The sequence below is a fragment of the Cygnus atratus genome, chromosome 9, assembly GCF_013377495.2.
Source record: "Cygnus atratus isolate AKBS03 ecotype Queensland, Australia chromosome 9, CAtr_DNAZoo_HiC_assembly, whole genome shotgun sequence".
Taxonomy (NCBI): domain Eukaryota; kingdom Metazoa; phylum Chordata; class Aves; order Anseriformes; family Anatidae; genus Cygnus; species Cygnus atratus.
Window position 1 is genome coordinate 20,749,438 of NC_066370.1, and position 27,986 is coordinate 20,777,423.

The window sequence follows — 27,986 nt, forward strand, 5'->3', positions numbered from 1 at the left end:
AATTTAACTCTGTCCCATCTGAACCTTTTTAAAAATAACATAAAAGATGAATAAAGAGTATGATACCCTTAAACGTAATTCCAGTCACCGGCATTCTCCTGCTACACTTCAGACAAGGCTTTTGTTGTGTCTTTTATTCATTTAAGGCTTTGCTATCTGGCTTGAAGGCCAAGCTACACGTGGGGTTTGGCAGGCACGTTGCAATGTTCCAGCACCCAGACAGAGGAGCAGAAGTGATTTCACTTTCCCCCTGTATAAATAGATAGATGCTCCTGTATTTCCATACTTTCTTTTAAAAGTGAAATTGTTCTAAAAATAAAGGTCAAACATGTCAGGTAGAATTATATTGAGACAGACAGCATTAGACCTAATAGCCCTGCGTCCTTTTACACAGAAGTCAATGGGAATTTTGTGCATTTAAAGAAGATAAAATTGGGCCTTTTATTATGGCCATACTGTGAGCTTCTTTCTCACACTGCTGAATAGTTACTCAATGGAATAGTGCCATTGACTGTAATGAAGCTATTCCAATATAGTGCTAAAGGAGTGACTGAGTCAACCTGAAATGTCTCAGAAGGATCTTGATTGCCTCGCAGGAGGGGACTGAGGTACTGGAGAAATATTTCTCCAAGTTTCTTATGTGACACTTTCTCTGTGCCACTGCACTGAGGGCAAACTGATGAAAGGTTTGGTACCAGGTCCCACAACTCAGAAACTCAGGGATTCTGGGGTGGGATCAGCTGCCAAAATAGAGATGCCTCTTTAAAAGACTGCAGGATAGCCAAGCCATTCGTAGAGACCAGCAGAGGACACAGGACCTTGGGGAGCTCTTTGTCCCTCTGGAGTGCAGGGAGGCAGACCAGCCTAAATCCCAGGGGGTGGGCAGGTACCCAGGCACCCACTTTCCCCATGGGTACTCAAGTGCAGTTTTCCCATTATGTAGCACACATGGGGGGCACAGATCTGCACACCAATGTAATACGCAACAAATTTGTGCATGCATCTATATCTTTCCCAGCTAAAACCATCTTGAGTTTTGTTCTGTTTGTGAATTCATATGCAGCTTATCACAATCTGTCCTAATGATCTAAGAAAATTTGTATCTTAAGTAAAAAGGAAGTAACTGAAAGAAACAAAACCGCTCTGTGACAAATTGTAACCAAAAGGAAATGATTGCTGAGTACACTATGTTTAAATCCCCAAGAGCAGAAAAAAAAGTACAAGATTTCAGTTACTGACAGAGACAATAATTTCTAATTATCAGTAACTGCTCATATGTGATTAGCACAGACCTAACAAATGATCATATGTTTACAGCATTTATTTTGTTCTTTCTGCTGAAGGTGTCTGTGTAGGAATTATATGTTACCATTGCTTTGCACATAAACATTTCTTCATGAAAAAGGACAAGCCTAACTCCCTTGCCGGTACAGTCTCCAGTCTTCTGACTTACTCAGGTATGTAAATACCATGGATCATTGTGACATAATCTCTCTTTAAAAAAATCATTAACATGAGAATGAAGTTTAATATATATATTATCAACACCAAGAAACTGATTATCCACCAAGAAAAGGCAATGATGCACCAGTGGGTAAGTGATCAAGTTAAATCTCTTTTTTTTTTTTTTTCTCCAAATCTAACAGCAATATGGTCTTTTGACTATTTCTACTTTTAAAACACATGAAATTTTCAGGAAAAAAAAAATGATGAAATTTGAAGGCAAGTTTAACTTGTAAATAATATATACCCGTAGTGCTGATGCATTAGAGTGACTGCCACTGCTCGTGTATGATTCCTAGAGCTTACACAGGGCAGCCTAGGTGACTGATTGTGGAGCCGTAAAACCAGGGATAACAGTGGGCCTGAGATATTTCACCACACTATGGGGGCCACAGCAACAACACCTAGCACTCTTCCACATAGATAACGCATTGAGGAGATTATTTTTAGGCTGGTAAACTTTAAATTGTTTTGCTATGCAAAACTTCCCGAATTCCCACTTATTTATACCTAAATACCGACACAGCTCCCTCTGCAGTAGAAGCTGAGCATGGAAGTCCATTTCACCACGTATGCGCTAGGCTTGCTGGCTGGGGAGAGACAAATCTCCCATTTCCTGGTATTCCTTTCCCTCGTTTTGACAAGTTTATGAATTAAATACCCCTATCACTCACGCCGTTTGCGCGATCTACCCAAACGGCCGTCACGCTGCTCTCAGAGTACATCCTAGCAGATCAGGTCCCAGAGTAATATCTTTCTAACACTTCAGTAATTCCATTCACAGGGCTTTATGGGTTTAAAAGCAATGCTATTCCTGCAGAGAGTTACCCCAACTATTTCCTACAGCGCAGGAGCTGTAAGGTCACGAAGCGACTGAGCCTACCCTTGTTTCATAAGCAGCTTCCTTCAACAGCTGTAATATCTGGGACGAGTGCTCGGAGAGTGTCATTTGGCCTCACTGAGTGATTCATTGTGTACTGGAAAACTGCTCTGCATTCTTCTGGATGTCTTCGCAGCGTAGACAGGACAAAGCCCCATTTAGCTGGAAGCCCAGCATAGTGGCTCATTATTCACCTGCCACGGCAGGCACAATATTGTGAGGGCTTCTAGACAATGGTGAAAATTTCCACCTACTTTTTATAGGAACACACTCCATTTTCTACTTTTGTATCCCGAGGAACAGAAGCTGCATACAGACAGACTGAGTGTAGGGAAATAGGAGTCCTGTTTTGTTTTTTTTTTTTATCCTGTAATCAAGGAAAAATAAATTGCCATAGTGCTCTGATAACTGCCACAGGATGCTCAGGGCCCAATGATCCTGCCTCAGCATCAATAACACATGGGAGGGAGCGAGGGAGGGAGGGAGAAGGAGGGGGAGCGAAGGAGGCAGAGGAGAGATGGAAATAAGCCACTCAACTCTCCCCAGCCTCTGATTCCGGCAGAGCTCTGGCAGCCCTGGCAGCTCCGCATGCCCCTGACCAGCAGCCATGCCGGCGGGACCCCTGCCTCCCGTCAGGTGGCCAGACATGCCCTGTTCCTGCTCAGCCCTCTGCCCCAGCCCCTCGCAGCCAGATCTCACAGGAGGATCATTCCACATCTTTAATCTTCTTCTTACACCCAGTGCAGAAGCTTTTACTGATTTGGGGATGAATACATTTCAAACGCCACACCAAAGCAAATGCACTCTCTCCAAAAGCACTGCATTCAACAGCCAGGTTTTTCCTAAAGTATATTTTTGCTCAGAGCAGTAATAATTCAATAAAACTAAGAGGTGCCTTTAACAGTTTTCCTCTCAAATGTGTGTCCTGTAATACACTGCTGCACAGGGATATCCTCAGTGCTTTTGTGAAGGCTTTTAGCAGAGAAAGATTTCTACCTCAGCAGGGAAGTAAACAGTATCAGCAGGCTCTACAGCAGTCCCCTAAATGGCACCTGCATTTAATTTCTACATAGTCCTTCCAGCACTCTTTGTCTTTGTTTTGGTTGCCACCTCCTCATTTGTCAAACTCATCACTGTCACATTTTCAGGAGGCGTACGTTCCAGCAAGGCATATATTCTAGCTACATTCACTTACCACGTGCCCGCTTTGCAAAGATCATAAAAAGGTATTTGGGAAACAAACACTTCAAAAACCCATGCTGCATCCCCGCGGAGACTGCCACCTACTTCTTATTAAGCCAAAGCATGCCATACGTTTTAAGGGCTTTTAACCTCTTTTCTTCCTTGTACAGCTCTGTACTCGAAATCACGCTCCTGGTTCTGCTGCTGTAGGACTTGCTTGTGGCTGGGTGGGAAGGGAAGAAAGGGAGGGGAGAAGGAAAGGAAAGAGATTGTACAGCCAAAGGGGGGTGCTTCGCTAATGTAACCCACAATATGAGTGACTGTTTCTTCGGCTCAGGTGGAGAGGAGTATTCTCTGCATTAAACCTGTCCATGGAGGGAGGCTGTTGCAGGACAGTCGCGCTGCACAGATGCTCTCCTATAGCAGGGGGTTCCCCACTGCATGCAAGTGACTCGTGAAAACATTACAATCCATTTACAAATCCCCTCAGGGAAAAGTGTGTACACCTTCTCTTTTTGTGTCATCCCAAAAGGCCAGGAGAAACCGCCCTATGTGCAGGAAAAGTGGGGGCTTTAGCATCACAGTGACAGATTGCTGCTATCAGTTTTCTTGTGTGCAGTTGTTGGTAAATCACAAATCTCACCACGCTTGGTGTCATTTCTTAAGCCTCAGCTTCTGAAGCCAAAGGCTACATGAAAATTTCAGCTAATGTCTTTCTAAGCTTTGTGATTGCTGAATATGCCTTGGAAAGGTGATGTTAAAAATTTGGGAAAAAGGATGCAAATTAAAATAGCTCAAGGCATTTTTTCTATAATCTCAAATAGGGGGCATGGTGAGGGCAGCAAGTCATTTCCAACTTTTTATTCCTATAACTGGGGGAAAAAATCAATTTATTAGTGTATTATGATTTAATTAATAAAAAGAACATCTACATAAATCATTTGGCATCCTGATTTATAATTAATATCAAAATAAACCTCCACAAGCATTAAAATAATACATGTATTACGCTGTTTGGCATGTTTATTTCATACGAACACCAATTTATGCATTAGCTACAATACTAATTAGAACTTTGCTGCTGTACTGTCTGATACTGTAAAGATTTAAATGAGACTAATGTTTAATTGTGGAAGATCAAGTAGATAATTCATATTGTGGCTTTCTTAATCCAATGTTAATACGATCCGTAAGGAAATGAACTACCTCCCCTCCAGTACTTCGCCCCAAAATTTAAGTGAATACATGTTCCCATTCAGGTAATGGGAAATTATAAAGAGGAAATTATAAAATTCTTCAGAAAGAAACAGTGTGAATTTTATCTTTGCATTACAGATAATGCATACTTAAGTGAAATTTCTGCCATGAGAAGCATGACAGGATCCTATGGAATAGTGCTATAGAAATCCACAGAATTTAGTAGTTCACTGTGTCACTTTAAAGGCTTCCTTAAAAAATCCTTCTGCCTCTACTGCAGCGGATATCTTTTCGGTGCTAATCACATAAACTATCAAATCAATCCCTTTGATTTCAAAGGGATGAAGATTTCACCCTCTTTTTGTGGTAGTTTTCAGGAGGGTTTTTAAGCCACCCTAAAGAGACTTTTCCTCATTTCCATATGAACATGCATTTTCATGTTCTTTCTCTGAAACTCCAGCTAGATTTTCCATGTGGTTTTCAGATTTATAGGACCTGTGGGGACTTTCTGTCTGTATCACTCTAAAGAAATTATATTAAAACAACATTAAGGCTGCTGTGTCAAAGGCTCAGAGGTTAGGAAACACCAGAATTAAGTTAAACTCATCTAATTTGGCCTCCTATGCAAATGCCTTATGAAACTGTCTACGGTCTGTAATTACATGCTCCCATCTACCCCAAGCCTGCTTCGGAGCATGGGCGAACATAGGTCCTCCATCAACCAGCTGCAGCAGCTCTCTGTGCAAGACAAAATAATGCATTTCTCTTAAACCTTGTCTTGTCAAACTGCCACAAGGTCCTCACTGAGCTTTTTGCACAAAATTCAGCCTGAAGCTGATACCAGCATAGATTGCTCTGAATTAAATTAAAAAAAAAAAAAAAAAAAAAAAAGTAAATGGGTAAAGCAACTTTATCTCTAGGAATCCCTGCCTTTTGTACCTGTAATAAAGCTGTGACAAAGCTGTATGCCGTGATGGGAAGGCAAACGAGCCGTGGACACTGTGCGGCACCAGCTGGCACGATGCTGGTGACTGCCACGACTGAAAACTGCTTCACAGAGGCTGGTGACTGCGGAGTACTTCTTCACAAAGCACCCCGGGATTAAAGGTGTCGCTTTGTGAAAAAAGGAAAAAAAAAAGTACAGATGTACAGCATCAACACAGTGTGTTCTGTGACTGTCGTGTACCATGAATTATTAACTATTTTGGAAGTGTAAATATTTATGGTTATTGTTCAAAGGAGCAGACTGCCTTCTGCTCTAGTCTTTAACTTTACATTAGTTTGCTGCTACCTACACTTAAGCTTCATTGGATTTTCCACTTTAAATGACAACTTTTTCTGCAGTGCTTAACTTCTCCCACAACGCTCACTGTGATTTACGACCGACACTCTCGTTCTAAATAGAAATACAAAGAGGCTGAGTCAGTTCAAAGATGATGTGCAAAGGTAAAAAATAAATAATGTGTGCCTTTTTTTCCGCTCTTAAAAAGTTTGCTTTGGTTTTCAAAACAGTTTCAAAATACACAGGATTCTCTTGTTTTTCACAACAGAAATGTGGGCCAGGAAGATTCTACAGAAGCTGGGAAAATAAGGAACTTCATCAATTCAAAGCAGTCAGACAGATTTTGACTTCCAAAAGTATGAATACTAAAAACAAAAATGATTTTAGACACCTAAAGTCCTATTCTCCTAGGTAAAGGTAGAACCCCAACGTAGATAACCGAGGTATTGTTTCCTGGCCCCTAAAAAGCAAAGCTCTGGATGAGCTAAGTCACGCATTCCCCTTCACCCAAGATAAGCAAAAGTAAATTTAAGAAGATTAAAGTTCTAAACTTCATTAAAGTTCTAAAGTTCATCAGTTTTTGCATACATGAAGAAAACCATAGCCCATTTTTTCTCTTTTTTTTTCCCCAAATCATATGTAAAATTACTTTCTGATATTTACAGTAGGCACTTTAGCCAACATGCCTCATATTACCGTAATAAAATCACTAAAAGATACTTGCATACTAATGTACACATCTCAATAAATAAATAGAGAATGTATTCATGTTGATACAAGATACCTGCTTGCCTCACCAGTGGTAAAACCTAACATGGCTATGGGGAAATGCTGCCTTCCACTCGCCCATGCCGGCATCAGCCTGCTGCTCCTCTGGCCCCTTTGCTGCCCTGTGCCCCTTTGCCAGCCCCCGGCCACTTGTCCAGGCTGGGGCTCCCCTGCCGAGAGTTGGGGTGAAGCTGAGCAGCACCAGGGGGATACAGGAGCACAAGGCCAAAGACAACGTCTCTGAGCTCTTCCACAGCCTGCCTGCATTCTTCCTGCATGAATTACAGGCAGCTGAAGCAAAACACGTTGTTTGGCAGCAGTGTGTTATCTCTTCGATAAATTCTGTGTTGAAAGTATGCTCCTGTATGCTATTTCCCTTGATTTCAATTGCTGTGCAGGTTAGGATTTTTCACTTTCCCTTAAAAAAACTAAAGAGTACCATAAATATTTGTCTGGAGCAACACAGAGGCTGTGGGCAGGAAGACTGATGTAACATGGCAGAAGCACTTCTGAAGGCTTGATTGTAATCCTCAGTGTTGAATTGCTATTAAATTTTTATAGAAATACTGGATTAAATAGGGTTTTTTACTTCTTTCTTTTTGAAGAATTTTGCACATCTTTATCGCTAAAACACTCCGTGATGTACAAAGTAACAAGGACTTTCAATTCTAATGATGATGTTTTTCTGCCTTTTCTACTTCCCGTGTTTCTGTCAATCTGAGGAACAAAAATGAAGTCAGTTCACTCTGATTTCAGATGGGTTCAAGTTAATTTCATCTCAGGCAATCTTGTGTTATCTCATGAGAGAGTAATCTGAGATACAGAAATCTAAAGAAGAATTATAGCTTAATAAATATTAATAAGATTAAAAATCCATAAAATGTACCCTTAGCTTTTATTTTATCTTGCCTTGATTTACAAAATCTAAAAATTCATCTTAATTTCATCTAGCAATGATTCTTTAATATACGACATGCATTTTCTGTATCACTATTTTACCAATGATTTCAGCTACCGCAAGGGTAACTCCCAAGCACAAAGTAATCAGTAGGTTACTACAAGCCTGTCTTATAATTATTTAATCTGAATACCATTTCGTTAAAAATAAATAACACAGCTTCTTTCTTCCTGAGAGGGAGAGAGAGAGAGAGAGAGAGAATCTACAGCTTCCTCCCAAAAATATATTGGGAACTGGAGTTGCCTAGCTGCTACGCTGCACCTGGAGCAGAATTTTAACACTGTATGTACTGCTACATGCACAAAAACACAGATGTAGCCAAGAATGCAGTCCTATCAGCAAAGTATTCAATTTTTAAAATGCTAGTTATTTTAATTGTGGAAACCAATAAAACATATTTTCAAAGTGGAAAACGCTTGAAAGATATTCTTTTTTTTAACATTTTTTAAAGAAAATATAGTTTTTTAATCAATGAGGGTGAGTGCTCTTTCACTATTCACAAGAAATGAGGGCAAGAGCACAGCAGAATCTGGATTACATCAGCCTGGCAGCAAGATAAGGTCAATTAGGGATCAGATTTTTGCTAATTCAGGTCTATGTTTTATTACTGGGAGGAATTACTCTGATTCACTAAGTGAGAGCAAAACAATAACGCAGTTCATTCCTGCCTACCACAGAGCATAAAATGAGTATGGATATTGAAAAGCCATGCTCATGGAAACCCTGGAATTAATGCACTTGTCATTGTATTCTACACAATCTAGATTCCCGTGAAAAAAATTCTGGGCCATTAAAATAACACAGAAAACTTTGAATAAGTACAATGCTTTTGCTGCATCTGCTGCCAGAACAAATGGCACGATGACTCCAAGAAATACATAAAAGTCATTTTAATTATCTTTTCTTTGAAGGAGGCATTGGCTCAAGCCAGACAGGTTGAATCCAAATCTTACTTTTTGCAAAGCTCAAGGTGAAACCCAGATGTGCTGTTAAGGCCCTCACTACTTCCAGAGTCAGTTATCAGGGATATCAGCGCTTCCCATGAAACTGCTAAGCACTTAACATCTGCTCCGACAGTCAGCATTTCGGGCGCGTTGCTGGATCTGTGAAGTCTCACACCAAATGCAGCGAACAAATAATGAGCACTTCCTATGGGGAACAGCATTGCGGCAGTGCCAGGTGCAAACCCACAAGATCAAAGGGAGGCATGGGCAGTGTTCACAGTTCACCAAACATTGCATTTTTCCCATTTTTCTGAGCCGAAAGCATGATAGGTGCAATACAGCTTGTTCTGTAGCTTTAGTATCTTTAACGCTACAATTCAAATCTGAATCTATTTTTTGTGGAATTTTTTCCTAATATTTCCAGCCTTCCCTGAACATCCTTCTAAATAGACACCGATACAAAGCTGTAAAGGTGACACAGTAAAAATATAACTGAAGTTGGTGATTTCATAAAAGCAATTAGCACTTGCTCAAGTTGCAAAGGGTGGCAGTCTCCCTGCTGCTCTGGCAGGGAAACTTGCATTGCAGTCAAACGTTCTGTTCTTTATGCTATGTTGTTATAACAGGCAAGTACAAGGTTGCTGATTGTGTATTCATTCCCATGTATAGCTTTTGGCTGATCATTTTGTCTACAGACTTTGCTCTTCTGTCTCAAAATATTCCACCTTACAGTTAGTGAAAAGAAAGTTACAGTAAATAAGCAAATTAAAGCAACTCCAAGTACAGAAGGCCAACAGCAATGTCTTTTTTGCTACATCTATGCAGGGTGAAAGTACACGAACATACAAATATTTGGCTGGCTCAGAATTCAGACAGTGACTGTAATTATGCCTACATTATAACAACATTTTAAGTTGATTTACAGACATTTTATAGCTGCTTTAAACAGCCAAAGGAATGTCCATGGGCTATCTGGTCCTTAGGAGACATCCTTCCAGTTTCAGCAAACTAGGGGACAAATTCTGCTCCCATAACAGTAAGTGGCAATTTTGCCATCAGACAGATCTTTAAATTAATGGCTAAGTTGCAGTGCCCCTGGATAATCCCCAGGATCAGCAACTGCTCTCCTGCTTAAAATTAGGAGCATGCGTAAGTGAGGGCCCTAGCTGGGTGCAGATTGAGTCCTGCAGCACGCGGCCACAGCTCCTCACTGGAGGCATCATCAGGAAAGTGATGCCTGCGACCAGGCACAAGTGGGCTACAGGAGCCCTTTCCACTGAGCAAAGGGCTAGGGAAAAAAAAAAAAAAAAAAGCAACAATTTGTATTTTTTTAACATGCATTTTTATGTGCTATGGCTGATTATTCTATCATACATTATACAGCTTTATATTTCTTTACTTCGAGTGATCTCTGTAGCAGCAGTTGTAGCCCGTGGTGCAGTCGTACCGAACACTGCAAGGCACGCCACCACACAATGCCGTACACCATAACAGAGTCACTGGGAAATAATGTCAGCCTTTGTGGACTTCTGTATGTGAAGTCCCACCTATTCACCTCTGCTTACACTGAGTTGTGTATACACACTTCTATTATGTGCTTATCCTTTCATGCATCTAAAAATAAAATCACATTAGAGGAAAAGCAGAAAATGATAATGGACCTACACGAGAATAGCGACAAAGTTCAAAAAGCAGCTCCAGCGTGCAGCTGACGCAGCGACATACCGTCACACTGCCTTGGGAAGGCCAGGCGTGCCCTGGCTGCTGTCACTGCACCAAAGAAAACCCTGTGCTAGGTGCTGAATCTGTCATTGCATCCTCAAAATGGGCCATTTTCCTTTGCTTTGTGTGGATTTTGGGAATGGTCCCTCACTGGCTCACACACGAAGTAGCCACGGTGGGAGAGAGACCTGTAGGTCCTCATATGAGACGTGCGCTCGCTTCTGCCACCCATTGAGTGAGATGATTACATTCAGGACCTGAAAGAGCACCACTAAGATGCTGAGTGGTAAACACACAAATCAGGTCAATCCTTTTGCTTTCCTTGTAATCCCTGTATGTTATTTGTTACTGGCTTTTACTGCTGCCTCCTTCTCCTCTTCCAGCACTCTGTGCACGCATCCAAGCGCCCCTGCTCTCCTTCTCCTTCACGCCATGTATTATGGCAATCCCTTCTTATCAAAACTCCTGTATTCTGTTCTACTTTACTACATCCACCGGCTTTATATCTTCGCCTCTGTTGTCTTTTCTTCACTGTAAATTCTCTAGAGCAGGGAACTTGTTTTCTCCAAGTTTGTACTAAAGCCTGTAAATTTACAGCACTCTAGGAATGTTTGATAACAGCACGTAAATAATTAATAAAAGCTGCAGCAATCCTTTCTTTTGCTGTATTTGGAAGCTGTAAGGCTGCAAGTCAAGTGGGAGGCAGAAAATATTTCATGGGCTAAGATAAGACTTGAGTCTTGCCCCTGTAGGGGGTAACTGACTGACAAATACTTGCATTTAGGAAAGATCAGGATTAAGTTGTGCAGGAATTAAAGACAAGAAGCATTGCCTCGGTGATGTGAACCATAAAAGCAGCCCAGGAGCATCATAAACAGCCTGGTCCAAAAAATGAAGGATGCTGAAGGGATAAAAAGAATGGGATGTTTTAACTTCGGCTCTGCAATGGCATGTAGTCTCTTTCCCTCTCTGTGTGTGACTTTGCAGAAGTCCACTCTTTTGTCCTAGTTTCTCCATCTTCAATATAAAGGAAAATTTTAAAAGCAATAGTGGCAAATGAATAGCTCAGGACTTTTTAGCCCTAAAGATGTAGTAAATGTTTCTAAAATGAAGAAAGAAAAAAAAAAACAGAGGTGGAAACATGAAAAAGAAATAAAGACAAGTCAGACAGAATAATAACTGTGAGATCAGGAAGCACGGAAAATATAAAGAAGAAGGTAAAAGAGATTTGTTATTATAGGAGAGTCCATGATGCAAGATAGGTATAAAATTATTTAAAGAAAATAAGGATGAAGGAAAAAAAGTCAAAGAAAGGGAAAAGACATTTATCTATCCCAGGCACAATTTCCAAAATCTTCTACATAACATTCAAATCCCCTGTACCTACATTAAATATATGTGTTCATCTTTTAGAAATGGAGATTTGGTCTTGGCCTTGCTAAACTTGAATTTCATGATTGACTTTTATGTGGCCAGGAATTTACCCACTGAGTGCAAATGGGTACAGGTGCTTTCAACTGGAGCACAACAGAAAGGCCTTTATGGATTTTCGTGCCTTCAAAATAATCAATAATGTAATCCCGACACTTATGTCAGTTTTGCAGCTAAATATCCTAGTTTATGAAGGCAATCAAGTACTTTGGCACCAAAGAATTGTAACTGCACTCAAAGAAATTTGAACCTGAAAAGTGCAGGGACAAAACCAGAAGACACTATGTCTGGCACTGAATGCTTAATCAGGCAAAACATCATAAAAACACAGCAAAAAATAATTGTCAAGGGCAGTAAATTACTTGATTTTAGTGCAGTGAAGTCTTCAAAATTAGTTCTTTTTTAGAACAGAGACATAATGACTAGTTTCAGAATAGATATTGGCACAGCAGGGGACACAAAAGCCCTGATTAGCCGCTGTATGATGGGATCTTTAGTTAATATTTGTTCTATTTTGGTGCTGAATTCTGACCTTTCCTCTTTGACTTCAGTTGGTCAAAATCTAAACCTTTCTGAATTTATTTAATACCAGATAACTGTTTCTAAATTGCCAGAATGTTAGGTCACGTGCTCCCATTAAGGATGGAGAAAAAAATGCACTTTGCAGTGTTTTTCTGTCACTTTTCAACTTCAGCTAATTCTGAAGTAGCAAGATGCATAACAGATGTAACATCACTTGTGATGCAACAGTTCTTGAACTAATTTTGGGGAAAGAAAAAGAAAAAAGAAAAAAGGACCAATTAAAACATATTAGTCTGGTTCTAACCAAGGAGCAAGGCCCGATACTGGGCTCCCCCTAGGTACCATGAATCTTGAGCCTGATTCTGATGTCCTTCCCCATTACTTAAAGAAGATCTGGCATTCTGCAATCTCAAACCTGCACTTCTCTGCAGTCCTCAGTGAGAAAAGAAGGGGATAAAGTCTTGTTCCAGATTTTAATACTAGACTAAGCCAGCAGAAGCTTCTTTGTTAACTCCTAAGTCAGTGATCATCCTGCAGCTTTTTTCACCTATTTGCATATAGAGTAAATACATGGGAAAATATTTCTTGATATTTCAGAGCTCTAACTGCTGCATGGGAGCCTCCTCACCAATTGATTTACATCCACAACTCCTCTTCCAACAGCTTCCTTCCCAAATTAAACATGCTACTGATTTTCTATGCAAAATTTAACAACCTAATAGGCTGAACAAGTCAAATGAAAATACACTAATTGTTGCCTTTGATGTACACTATTCAGCCAATACTTTCATGAAAACAGTATACTAGCATTAGCTGTAATACTTACTAAAATATATATCAAAAAGAGGAGCTCATAAATACATATACATACATGCTAAGAAAATGACACTGCAGGCTGTAGAAAACACAACTTTGAGGCTTAGAACTGACAAGATTGGCTATTATACACTGGAAAATGTTTTTCACAGGAACCCTGAAAACAAACAGCTAAAGAATGAATCAACTTTTATCTGAATTAGCTAGTGTTTGTTCATAACACTGGGTTTATGCAATAAAAGTAGTCCAAATAAGATTACAGACAAAACAATAAATACAGAATGACGTGAGAGATAATAAAAAGATGGTGACAGAACAGAAGGCTTCTACCTAACCCCAGGGATCTGAAATAAGTTGCCCAAGAAGCCTCCCAATTGCTTTAAAAATGAGATTTCCATGTGCATGTGTTGTTTGTTTTTTTCTCCTAGAGTACATGCAGTGAGGTGTGGTTTAGCTTAGGAAGAGCATCACAGAGAGTTTCACTGTACAGATTGGTACCGATCCTGTCCTCCAGCCCAGTTCTGAAGGTGATGCTCACTGCCACTGCAGTCCTAACAGATGTAAAGAAAACAGAGAGGCAAACAAACAATAATAGTATAAATATTCTCTAAAGAAATACAGTGACATGATATTACTTTCTATTGCTTTGTCTTTAAGAGTTTGCTTATAATGATCTGATAATCTAATCTAATTGATCTCTCCAAGTACTTCTGTGGCTCTAATCACTACAGTATCTGATTAGTGGAACAGATCCATACTTAAATCTCCAGACTTAATAACTAAATCTATACTTGAAATAGAGTCACGCATGTTCACCAGAGGAGAGGGCCAGATGCTGCTTAGCTAACGGAGGACAGAAGGAAAGGGAAAAAGCTCACAAGGGCCAGAATGACTGGAAAGGGACACGTGGCCCAGAGTCAAATCATCCCCATGCAACCAAAGTCCATTTAAACAGCACATTTCTGGGGTTACAGAAGTAAAGCGGGACAGTGACATAACTAATGGGGGCAGAACCAAAACTGAGCTACTGTCTATGACCCGCTCTCCTTCAACCGGTCTTCTTTGGAAGCATAAAGTGCAATTATTATTATCATTTCTTTGTTCTCTTCTGGGCTTGCACTTCATCAGCCTGAAAATTATGACATTTCCTGAATATGTTTCAATGGCTTCTTAACCTTTCTAGCTCCCGAGTGCCCATACACTGGCACTCTGCACTTGTTAGAGATTTCAGCAGTGAAGAGGTTAACCCCCCAAACCGCTAATAACAACAACAGTATTCACTGAGCCAGATAATCACTCACACAGAATTTCAATCCAAAGTCACTTAAAATTCCAAAGAAAGCACTGTATTTCTTTAAGGAAGTGACAGCATTTAGAAGAATATTCATAATTCAAACAACAGGCCCAAATCTGACTTACTGCTGAGTTTATCTATTTTTAATCAAGGGATATTAAGGGCTAGCTTTTGCTCTACTTCAGGTCAAACTTATTTTGCAACATGCCCCATAACAAATGCCCAAGTCCTGGGCAGAGTCGCGGTGGTCAGACCACTGGGGCAGTGCAGCCATCAGGCCTGGGAGGGCTGCAGAGCATTTTTAATAAATCGCCTGCTTCTTCCTTTCCTGATCAACTGCTGCTTGTGCTGCCAATCAGGCAAATGAGCTTGTAGTTTAGTATATCAAAGCTCTGAGCAGGAAAATGGCAACTAATATAGGTGAGCAAACTCTGGCGAAAAAAAAAATCGTTTTTGCTGTTTAAAACTGAAGAGGGGATTTCTGCACTGCCTGCTTCTTGGTCTTACTTTGCCTAGAGGGAAAGAGCCTTTTAATCCTATTTCTGTGCTTGGTGCAAGGCAGCGTGCACCTGCTTCCACGTGTGTGTCAGGAGCCTTCTTTGCTGTCAGATCCCCTTCCTGCACCTCTCAGCTCGGCTTCTGTCTCCCCGCTCACCTCCACGAGGGAATGGCCCTCGCCCGCCTCACCACATCTCGGTAGCCATCGTTCAGAGGTGTCAGGAGAAGAAACAAAATCAGCCTGTCAAAAACACATGACTGCTTCACAGTTCAAGGGGCAATGTTCTGCTTCACATGTGAATGACACAGAATATAATGCACACAGAAGGGGAGGCGAGGAGTTTCTGCTAACGGGCCCAGATTCAGGATGGGGGGACTTTTACAGTGACCTCGTCAGCATTCATCCCTTTCTCTGTAAAACACGAGCACACGAATTTCCTGTGATATGGTATCAAAACGTGCTTTAGGCCAGGTAATGCCTCCTATACTTCAAGTCTTGCAACTGCAACACTGCAAGAATTGCCAGTTAATCGAGAGTTTCATGGCACTTTGAAGAAAAGGCAATTGATGCGTCTTTTGTTTCCTCCTTTATGTGAGACTTCATCTTTGGAAACTTCATATCAAGAGACTGCAGGTGCTTCGGCACTTAAGCGTAGCAATTATTTTTTGTTTCAAAAGTTATTGTTTCTAGCAAAAATAAGCTATTTGTGATTAATGAATGTCTCGGTTAATGACTGAAAAGTGTAGAACAAACTTAATTCTCTTTCCTGTTCCACAGAGCGCAGCAGTTAATTGATTCATATGGAGGGGTACTTCATCGGAGTTTAGCATGGAGAAACAGGGAGAGGACCAAGAATTTAAAATCTAGCTTTACAGCCTAATGATTTCTTGTGAAATTTCCTGAAATAAACCTGCCTCTACACCAGCTATACAGCAATATTTCATGGATCCAAGGTGCTGTATAGATCATGGGGCACTATCATTACTGGAAGCAGTCTCAGAGCAAGTAAATGTGCAAAATCTGATGCAGTATCTGTTTGGCTCATGCATGTGTCTTAGGTCTGGCCTTCAGCAGCTAAGTTCGGATTTTTAAAAATCCCCAACACTTTAAAATAAATATGAAAACATATGAATACGAATTTTGCAGTGAAATGAGACAAATTGTACTAGCTTTTCTTCGAGCTTTCAAATCTGTTTGTGGCTGTGTATGTACACAGATATACATAGACAAATGCCTGGTTCATATTCTGTTACCACTGGGTCCATCTTGTTGAGACCATTGCTTTGGGAATGAGGACTCTCAGGACTAAATTTTCATTGTGTCAGAGAGATCCCACTGCTGAATGGTATGTTCTGTTTCCCCATTCACTATATTAATACCAATACATTAAAGACCTAAAGCAAAGATGTTGGCAGGAGCTAAAAAAATCTCTGTCACAGCACTGGAATGGAGCTTGACAGCTATGGTGGTGCTCAGCTTCTGGTTAAAGGGCAGCAGGTCCTCAGACAACAACCACGACCATCTGAGCAGATCAGTGCTCATGGGGGCTGCCTCAGCAGGGAACCTCGACACAGGATAGTGCAACCAGGGAGCCCTTCTGGCCACGGAGAGATGATCTTTTGGCAGCTCCGGGATCTCCTGCCTCTTGGAGGTTTGCTCCCATCCTTTTGTGGGACCTCCTGAAGTAGAGTAGATCCTGTAAGCCCCCATTGACCAAGCTTGGGTAAAAACGAACTGACGTGAACCAAGTGAATTAAACAGGAGGTTTGTCTAACCTGCCTGAATGCATCTAAAGTAACTAGGAGGAACGGGCATGAGTCACACCCCTAGCAAAACTGGGAGCAAAGGCTGGAGGAGGAGCTCCAGCTGGCGGGTGGGAGGTAAGCAGCCGATGTACGAGGGACTGGGGCCCCTCCAGCTGGGCCGTGCGTGGCTGCGGTCTGCCCTGAGCCACGGCCTGCCAGCAGGGTGCTGGCGTTAGCAGCAAAACCAGGGTGGATGTGGTGGTAAGGGTGGCTGCCTGGTTGCCCGTCATGCCATGGGTACTCTGTTGTACACCAGTCACTTATTTCAAATCACCGAATGATGAAATAAGCCTAAAAATTGCATATGCCTTCCTGCCATTTTCAATTACTTTTAAAATTAACCGAAGTGGGAGAAGAGAGATCATCTGTATGCCACAGAAAGTTGACATGACAGAGGATGAGAAATCTGTGATCTCGAGGTTTCGGTAGCCATTTGGAAGCCATTCTGGCATATGCTATCCCTGCCCATCATTCCTACCCACGCCGGGGGACAGAAGGGGAGATGTTCTGTAGGGCTCCTCTGTATCCACACCACTTGAGGCACCTCCTGCACTTAGAGCATCACACAGACCTGGGCTACCGCAAGAATTTCCTTCTCTCATCCCCCAGCACCTGGAGCTGCAGCATTTGGACATCCTGATATCCAGGCAGATCATCAAAACTCAGCACGTAAGGAAAGCCTCCTTATATTTTTTCTTTTTTTCATCATCTTGAACCAACTGTTGGATAGGTTTTTCCCTCTGTCTAAGTACAGGCTGTGCTTTCACATAGATCCTATTTTGCTCTGGGCTGAGCCTTCTAGAAAGATTCAGCAAGCTGTGCAATCTTCATCTTACACAATGCCCCTCTCCATTAAATATCTGCAGACAATTTTTAGGTGTAGGAATATAGAGAACAGAAAGTAATGACAGAAAGGCAATAGAGACAAATCCTTTTCCATGAGCTCTGTAAAATCTTTTCTCAAAATAACTTTGGAGAGGTTTTACTGCCAGATCATAATGTGGATGAATCACTTCTGATATTTCTGATAAAACAATATTCAAAACTTCAAAATCACTTCCAATTCATTTATGCCACCATTTAATTAGGGCTTCTGCAACATGTTACAAGGACGTCATTATCCCCTATAATTGTATAATAATTACAATTTTTAATGAAATAATTGCAAGTACACTAGATGTGTAGATATAATTATGATAATTACATAAATACCTGATTTTCAGCTAATAATTAAAGAAGGCCTTTACAAAAAGGGTGAAATTTAACAAATGGAAGCTTGCCAGAAAACAAATACAAATAATAAACGGCTGTCTCTCCTATAGATTTTGACTTACTAAATTCTCTCTTTATGTATGATAATATGATTTTTCCACACATTATAAAATAGTATAAGGATAAAAAAATTATTTAAGCAAATATTAAATCATACAGAGAGACCTCAGTATTTTGCTGCCTCAGGGCCTGATCCCAAAACACTGCCATAAATATAGCCCAAACCTAATTATCCTATGTGATAACTGAGCATCTCACAAGACATTGAATTGTAAATTACCATCAAAAGAAAGAAAATATGAATAGCATCCACAACAGCATACAAACTGTGCTCTAATTCCTCTGCTGCCATAAAGGGATAGATCCTGGACCACCACAAAATACTCAGGAAAAGGCCCACGTGCAGTCCCTGACAGCTGCTGAGGGACTGCCAGCCCTCCTTCAGGGCACAGCACTCCAGCGCAGCTGCTGCTAAAGCTTACCAGTCATACCGTCTATGATCTTCTCCCAAAATGCATCTTTTGGGTCAAATCTGCTGGCTAACAGAGAAAGCCTGCAGGAGATTTTTTCTCCCCCTGCCTTCCTTGGTGGACAGACCTTTACAAGGCAATTTCAGTGAAAGACTTCCAGGGCTTTGACAGCTGAAGACCCAGAAATTCTTCAGCAAGGTAATTTTCCTTCTCCTCAAACACACACCTAAGACTAAACTTACTGTGCATTTACTGCACTAGCAGTATGAATAGGAAAGGCAAAAGCCATCCTCAGTAAAAAGCCCATTGAAAAACTCCAGCAGGGCAGATTCTGATTACTGCTCTGATAGCATGAAGGAATATTAGAAGAATTCCCACAGCAGAGGAATTAGCAACATGATTTACTGTTGCTGCTGAAGTTTGACACCACAGCAAAACTCTAGAAGGGAAAACAGCTCCAGCACCTGCACTGTACAGTTTCTGTACCTCTGGCAATCTCTGCATTCACTTATAGCAGCCCCAAGGAAGCTGGCTATGGCCAGAAACGTGATGCATTAGAAGACAGGTGCAAACATAGCTTAATGTCAGCTTTGTCCCACTTCTCTTAGTCTTGTAATGTTTGGGGCTGCTTCTCTTTAGGATAAAACTTCATTATTAGAAGCATGAGAAAGTAATATATGAGATATTAAAATTAAAACAGAAGGAAATGGATTGATATCCCCCAAACAAATCTCATTTATGTTAAGCTCATTAAAGCAGTGGGGTTCTGAATGCAGAATATAATTAATAATACTCTACGTATCAAAGTAGAGGAGACGTATATTTGACAACATAAAGTAAGTAAAAATGAAGAGGGTTAAAGAATCACAAGTGAAAATAATTTGGGAAAAAAATGGAATTATACTGGAGCAATATTCAAGTTATAAGAGGATTATTAACATCATAATTGAGATGATCTTTAAGAATGGCTTGACATCATGTTTCAAGCTTCAAAAAATATGCAAGGAATACTAGAAATGTTTGTATCCATGTGTATTATACGGGGAAAAAAATGAAGGGCATGAACACAGAGAAGAGCAAAGGAATAACAAGACAGTACAGGAAAAAACAATGACAAAAAAGCAAGCAGAAAATCGCAGTTATCCAAAAGTCATGTGAGTTACTCAAAATTCCCTCTGAAAATGCGCAAACATACTTCTGTAGCTATTTCTTCTAAAACTTTGTCCAATCTGGCTTTATATGCTAAATTAGAAAAGAGCAGATTGAAAGGATAACCACAGCACAGTTATTTGCTGGTTACAACTGGCCCAACACAAGAAAGTCAATGGGAAGAAGCACAAAGCTGTTTTATCTGACTTAGTATTAGCAGGGAAACAGCACTATTTTAGAGCCTTTGTGTGGGAGGATGTAGAAAATGAAAAGCAAGCAGTAAAATAACGGACATGGAATGGAATTAGATCAGAATTTAAGACCTGTTAGAGCTATAAGCACTGTCAAGGTGTATGAGCAAAGCAATGACAGCACAATGACTTCGTGGTCAGCAAGAGCTCAGAGCCTGAACAACTAGACATTTAGGGAGGACTTTGACCAGTGTTGATGGCATTTAAGATGACTGGAGTCTTAAAATGCACTCTGCAAAATCTTCTATTGTCAAGCATTGGCTCACCCAGAAAGAGGACTGTGGAAAGTACATCAGAGTTTAAGCATTTTATGTTATTTCAAATATGACATAAACCTACTGCACATCTTTGAAAAATGCTGCTAACTGACACTAACAGCTTTAGATTGTGAAAGGATGAAAAGGTCTGTACAAGACAATGTTTGCTTCATTATCTTCTTCAATGTATTACTAGTATAATAGGAAATACTGCTGTGGTATCTGAGGAATGAAAAACAGGAACACAGTGCTTCAAAAAGGAACAGAAAAATGGAGCAATCTTGGTGTTTCAGCAGATAGCACCAGCGTTCGGCATTAGGGACTACATCTGTGCCTGCAGGGGTGAGTACCGGCCTCATGAGGGCAGAATGAGTTGGAGGAGCCAGCAGGGATGAACGGGGGCAAAACTTCAATGCGTACAGGCAACTATGACACAAATATATTACAGGCAAATCATTCATTATGAATTTTTGAAGCAGCCTAATGCAAAATATACATCCTGTTGTTGCTATACACCAAATAAGCACTGAAGCGTCTCTATGGGCTTTGACACTCACTTTCAAGTCACCACAAGCCCTGGTCTGCAAATGCATGTTCTTAGCCCACTGGCAATGCAGCGTAATTTGACAAAGCTGAGCCTGCAGTGGTGGAAGCACACACCTTAGACTTCCTTCTTCTCGTTTATATGACTGTGGAGAAAGAATATCTCAATCATTTTTCAACAGTATGGCATCTACAATTCCATCACTTTGATATTTAGAAAAAAAAAAAAAAAACTGATAATCAACCAATAAATTTTGCCAGTGTAAATACACGTTTCACCAGGTACTTGTACTTTTCCCATTGATTTCAGAGCTGAAAAAGGAGTATGGAAAGAAGTTTATTTAATAATGGCCATAGCAACTGTATAGGTTGCATTAAATTCTTCTTCCAAAACTGGATTGTAAGTCAAACAGTTCTGAGGTAAATACAGACCTGGAACAAACATCCAACAGAAGCAAAGGGTAACAGGCTAAATTGGACTCTTTTCATATCTTCCTAGATTTATGAAAAATGTTTCATGTTGCTAGGCTTAAAAGCCTTGAAGTTATCTGTGCCATTTATGAGTCACAATTGATGTAAGATATTCTCTATGGAAAACAATGAATGTTCAGTGCAGGATGAGATGATAGCACTGTGATTTTTGTTTCATTTCTGAGAGTGTATTTGTATGTATGTATATACGTTCCTATGCATCCATAGTAATCACAGCCATAACCCAGAAAGTATGGTGGTAGGAGCTTTGCTCTCTGAAAATCAAGTAGCCCATTAGGAGGCATAAATATTAATAGAGCTGTCTCATACTACACTCTCAAATGAGATAGTTCAGATCATGATTCTTTGCATTTAAAATTTATTCACTGCACTGACTAGAATAAGAAACAGAATCCACATGCGAAGAAGTCACGGATGTTGGGCAGTCTCCTAGCCACTGGTAATTCCTAAACATAAAAGTACAGATCAAGTGATTTCTTTCCTTATTCCACTCCCAATTCTCCTACAAATACTAATGTCTCCCAAACTAATTCCATGATATCCAGCATATATCATATTTTCTATGAAAACCACTCTTTCACATCTTCACATTCAGAAATCTTCAGGCAATACGAATGCTTTTGTACAGGTTCCTAGCAAAAGGCACACTGTCATCCCAAGCGCAGAATACATATCTGGGCTTCCTTTTAGTGGCCATACCAGTGACAATTTTCAAAATTCCTTTTTATAATTGTTGTTAGAGTTTAAAGTAGGAAATTCACAGTCCAAACTCTTGCATTGCAAAGAGATGGGTATGCGCAATATCTGGCAATTGCAATATATGCAATATATGCAATATATGGCATTGAAAAAACAGAAGCTTGCAGCTAAAGTAGAATGTACAATCCTCCTAAGACATAATACGTTACCCTGTCATTCTGGATCACAAGTAAAATATTCATGCTTTGACTATAAATGTAAAATAGATATTAGAAACACTAAACAGAGTGCAAAACTGTTCAGCTGTTCCCTAGAAATGATGCAAAAGTTTGCATCGTCAAAGAGATTCAGGAAGTACCACATGATCAACAATGTCATTAATATCAGTGAGTAAAATGGTGTTATCTAGGATATAATCTCAATTCCATTAGAACTTACAACTGTGGAGTCTAGCCTCTAAGAAAATAACACAAAATTAATTAGATGCATTTGTAAAGATTTTCTAAAGCCAGCCATAGCAAATAGAGGTATTCTGCTTGTATGCATACCCATAACAGAATTAGCAACCTCTGACCTTCACATACATGATTCTACATGATAAGCAAAAGACATGAAAACATATGATCTTTCATTACTTGCTGAATCAGTAAACTGAAAATGTAATATACTGAAATATAAGCAATGATACTGAGCAGAAATCATGCTATATTGCCTCCTTCCTTTTCACCCAGCTCCCATCCTATCATTTTGTAGTCTCTGCAGCGTGCATATCAAAATCCCACCAACACATGGTAATGGTTATAATTCCCATTACAACATCTAGCATGACTTGCAGATAAAATTGCTTTCATTTCTACATCCATCTTCACCAGATTACTTCCTGTTCTTCAAAATTTTTAATTTCCTCATGTCCCTCAGCTGACAATTAAATATAGCTACTAATTTGTTTATCTAATAAAATCTATTTCACATAATAAGAAAGCACTGAACAGTATATAAGATAGTGTACTGTTGGTGTGGTCACTTCTAATTTATATATCCTCTACTAATTAAGCAGATGGTATCAAAATCTGCCTCTCACTTTCCTATTTTCTCTTTTCAGTAACTTTCTTCACTAAGTGTAATGAAATGACTCCAAACTAAATCCAGCAAAAGAGGCAGTATTGTTCTCTTCTTCCTTCTCATACAAAACCATTGCACGCCATTTCCAAGCTAGTTTTGCTAGTAAAATGCCCTTACTCTATTGCAACTTTGTTCTACAACATGATTCATTTTACTACTAGGTTTGAAGGCAATCCAGGCCAAGGGTAACCCGAGGCTGCATATGGGTGAGCAGAGGGTGAGCTACTCCGAGAACAAGGATGACTACGGCTCTGCCAACTGCCCAGGCTAAAGGTATTCAGGAGTTCTCTGCACTTGTCAGCGACAAAAGGTAGGCTTCTGATGCTCTTTATTGTGCTGTTATGTGCAATGAATTTAACTGGCAAGGCACCTACTGAATTTCAAATAACTCTCTCTTTATTCTCCTTCAGGCTCACAGGACAATAAACATGACTCTCATCTACTGGGTTCTCCTTCCCTTTATTTTTGCTTTTTTTTTCTGATTTTTTTAAAAATATCCTCTCATAGGAAAATATGCTTTCTGAGAACAATGATGGAGATCTGCATCTTTATTTATGACTTTGTGAATCAGCGTCTGGGTGATAGGAAGTGAAAGTTGCTCAGCTAATTACACACGCTTGATGAACTGCGTAATAACTGCTGCAGCATTGCACATTAATTGAATGCATATAAATGACAGCAGTTATTCTAACTTGAATGATGTGTGAAGAAGTGGCGTTGCTCACCGTACCCTGATTATCTTTGTTTCCATCTTTGGGAATACAGCTTAAACAACTGTATTTTACAGCAGTGAGAAAAAAATCCCCAATAGAAACATCAGCAGTTGACTCAAAGCCCAACACTTTAAAAACAAGTGGAATTGCCTTAAGTTACTGAAAGTGGATTTAGACATCTAAAAAAGCATACACTGAGCGACTCCAATTAACAATTAATAATTAACAACTAACTGCAATTAACAGTCAGTAGGAACTGCAAGAGCAAAAAACCTTGGAAAATAAGGCCACCTTCATTTAGATGCCTAGATATGGCCTTAAAAAACTAATCTGAGTTAATAGAGTTGGAACAATTTCCTGCTACGACACTTTCCTAAAATGCATTTTTCTGGAGTGGCAGCAACAAATAGCAACTTATATTAAAAATATGGATTACAGATAATAGATAATTGTGTATTTTCACTGTTCTGTTTACCCTAAGTGCTCTAAATTCAAATGGAGTCCAATTATTACACAGCACATTATTATAGATATAATAAAGAAAAATAACTTGTTACAAAACAAATGTGTACAGTAGTACAAAATTAGTACTTTAAAGTAGTTACCAAATACCTGCTTCAAAACAATACCAAAATCCATACCTTCTATGTCACGTATCAATTGCTTTGGGAATTTGCAAATATCCACAAAGAAATCTGCAAATTCTCCCATGCTAATACTAAAACGGTAGAAGCCAAGTTTCCAAAGCTTCCAGAGCAGCCTAGTTTCCAAAGTATCATGTCACAATATTTCAACATTTCTCTTCATCCCTATTAAGAGACTTTCACTTTTACAAAGAGAGCCGTAATCACAAAATACAGGAAATCAGCACTCACTTTTCGAAATGTGTAAAGGAAAAGAAGTGTTTCACAAAAACGATCCAGGAAAGTTAACGCTGGTCCAAGAAAATAGAGTGCATCAGGTAGGAAGTCAATGCGGATTTTCAGCTCTGCTTTGCTACGATACCTAATAGCCGTTTTGCAACACCACTGGGTTATAGACCTGTGGAGTTGGGCCAGCAACTTCAGTGGCCCCCAGGCATGAGAGCCACCTCCAGTGCATGCATATACAACATAAGGTGTCAATGTATGAGGGTCGGACACTCCTCTAAACCATGAGGCCAAGACAGAGAAGCTGCCAATAGGGTCAGCTTAAGACAGTGAAAGAGAGATGATCAGTGCAACTGAGTTTAGGCTTTACAAATGTTATCTTCTCATCTGCTTCACACGGTCCTCTCTTTAAATACTTTTCTGGCTTTGTTAGAACAAATAGTCCCTAACTGTTCACTTCATAGCATCAGCAAATCAGCCTCTTTCAGCTGTATTATACGTTCTTCCTTTGCAAGGTTTCGATTTTTCCCCCATTTTTTTTGTCCACTTTATACATACCTCCTTTTCTACAAATTTTCTTGCCGGGTTTTCTGGCACATTCCTTGGATATTCTTTTGACTGAAAAATGAATAGAAGACTAGAAAATAACATGGAGCTCCGTCACAGACAGTAGGAGCATGCAACACCACTATCTAACTTAAATATGACCTGCTTTATTAGGTGCGGAAGAATCTCAACCTCTTGTGCCTGCACATGCAATGGATAAGATGTTGATGCATCTTCCCAGAAGTCAGTGGGTGGCAATGAGAATTAGGTACCAACTTTGACCTAAAAATACACGTGCTGTGGGAGAAAAAAAAAAAAAAACGAGTGTAGACAGAAAATTTTTAAAAAATAATAAATTAAAAGGACAGATGCATACAAAGAAAAGCAGCATGCATACATGTAATATGCTGGCATGCAAACAAAGAAAGCCATGCGTGCTAACAGTACACATGAATTAATATTGTTAGAACGTAGAACAGGAAAATAAAAAGATCTCCCTGTTTCGCCTGCTATTAACTCACCATCCTCGGTTGGGACATAGATATTTAAATAGAGGCAGTCTTCATTCTGATCTTGTACATAGGTGGAAACTACATCCAAGTTATTAGTAAACCACACGGGAAGCATGACTTCAGGCAACCTGCCTTCTATAATGTTCTGGGGACACACTGGAGCAAACTGAGTGGTATTTTTGATATCTGCCCAGGGAGACGGAGGCTCAGGAGGTTGGAAGCGGCGCTCCCCTGTTGGAGGGGCAGCATACGGAACCCCAAGAAACTGAATAACAGGCCCCAAAATTTCATTATTTAGTTCCTTCTTAATCCCTCTTATCTTGCCAAAGTTGGTGGTCACCACTGGGTTGGTATCATCCACTTTTTGGGAGGACACAGCTGCAGCGTGAAGCAAAAATCCAAGTATAGAGAAAGCAAAAGTGGCATTCAATCCCATGTGTAACAGGCGGACTATCATCGCTCTCCATACACAGTTCAGCCACATGGATCTTGGAAAGGCCATGGTCCCACATTAGTTGTGTGACTACAATGAAGCAATCTTATTTGTATCCACTGGTGTAAAAAGAGGGCAACCAAAGGAAACAGATCAAGTTTCCTAAATAGGAGCCTGTCAGAAAAATCTCAAAAGGCTTTTCATGCGGTAAGTATCTTCCATTGATTTCACACTTATTGAAGCTGCATCTTCACTCAGCACTATTTATCAGACTACATCCTATTGACAATTCTGTTTTCCATAGCAGCAATATGAAGAGAGCAGCCATTTACTGCAGAATCCCCTCTTATAAATCAAATCCAGTTAGCCGCAGGTCTATATCCTGGAGAAAATGAAAATAAATCATTAGTATGAAAGAGCTAATATGAGCAGAGTGATAACTAGGTGTTTCACAAGTTATGTGCATACATTAATAGCTGCTAGAGTCGTGTAAGTAAAATTGCACTAGTTTATGGTACCATGAGATGGCGGGTGAGGCACTGATTACTGGATTATCTACAATGTCACCTGCTGAATTTACAGAGGTTTTTCAGAAGAAACAGGTCTGACAGAAAATGCATTTTTAAACTTCACCTTTTCAAGAACAAGCACTTTGCTGCCAGGCCCCATTAAATAAGTGTTTGCGTTAATATTTTATTTAAGTGAATCATCTTATAATCAATTTTCACCTTGTTTGCACAAGTTTAGTTATCAAAAAGAATGGAATTATTTTTTAAACCAAAAGAGTGAAATTAAGATAGGCATACTGAAGACTCTAAGCATTTTATTTCACCAAAGGCAGATTAGAATACATACAAACATTTGTTTGCTTATTTTAAAATACAACCTCTGATTCGAACATTAAGGCAACCACCATATTTTTATAAGAATAACATAAATTACCATACTTTCTATGGTATTTGTTTCCCCACAGTTTGCTGACAGCTAACGAAAAACACCTGAATTTTTGGCAGAGTGAAAGACTCACAACAGCAATGAAGGTCCACAATCTGCTCCCACTGAAGTGAATGGCAAACTCTGAATTTGCACAGAAGTATGATTGGACCTCAGCATTTAAAAAAAAAAAAAATGATTTGGAAAAGGGTATCAACAGGCACTTGAGTGATGGAGCTGTATATCACAATTTTTACTTCGGACCAAGCCTGTACTGCTTTTAAACTACTCACAAATGAAAACACACAATCAATGCACGCATTTCCTACCATCCTTAATTTACAATATAAACAATAAACATTCCCATAGAACAGTAGAAATCCATATACCCACCCGCATGCTGACTGAACAGTACCCTAGAAAAATAATCAGTTAGGATCAGGGACTGCATAATCTCAATATCCAGATTCTATTTTCAACTGTGTTAGCTCAGAGGTTGTCACACAAGGCTGTGTTCCAGCACTTCTGAAAATTGCTCAGTGCATATCATTATATCTTCCATATTCATGTTAAACATATTTCTAACACGATTTACAATATTCTATTATTTAAAATGCAGTGTGATACACAACATAGCAGTGTAATTTTATGCTCCCTATTAAGCAGTGTGTAAAACACAAGAAATGTGTTTTGCTTTGCATAGGAAACATTTTAAACCACCTGCTTTTGAATAGCATTGGCAGCTTTAATGAGAATTGTTTTTTTATCATGTCTATACACATTGTAGAGAGAATTCAAAGGAACGGCTTGTCTAATAGTCAGACTACCCTGCAGTTTGGGTTATTAAAAAAGAGATTGTAAAAGCTATATAGGACAGCAGGAGATTTGGTTCATGTCTAGTGTTCCTTTAGCTCTGAACAAT

At 39.8% G+C, this 27,986-nt stretch overlaps 1 protein-coding gene across 7 annotated transcripts in view; it reads right to left on the reverse strand.

Moving 5' to 3' along the window:
* Positions 1-26,200, reverse strand: part of NLGN1 (neuroligin 1) — a 291,986-nt gene extending 265,786 nt beyond the window's left edge. For 4 of the 7 annotated variants that reach the window (XM_035557299.1, XM_035557298.1, XM_035557300.2 and 1 more), the window contains exon 1: positions 25,708-26,200. In XM_035557299.1, coding sequence (XP_035413192.1) covers positions 25,708-26,200 — 493 coding nt within the window. Of the gene's footprint in view, positions 1-25,198; positions 25,259-25,707 lie in introns of all 7 variants that reach the window. The other 3 variants (XM_035557297.1, XM_035557294.1, XM_050712536.1) reach the window with 1 other exon arrangement.
* Between the last annotated feature and the right edge of the window lie 1,786 nt (positions 26,201-27,986).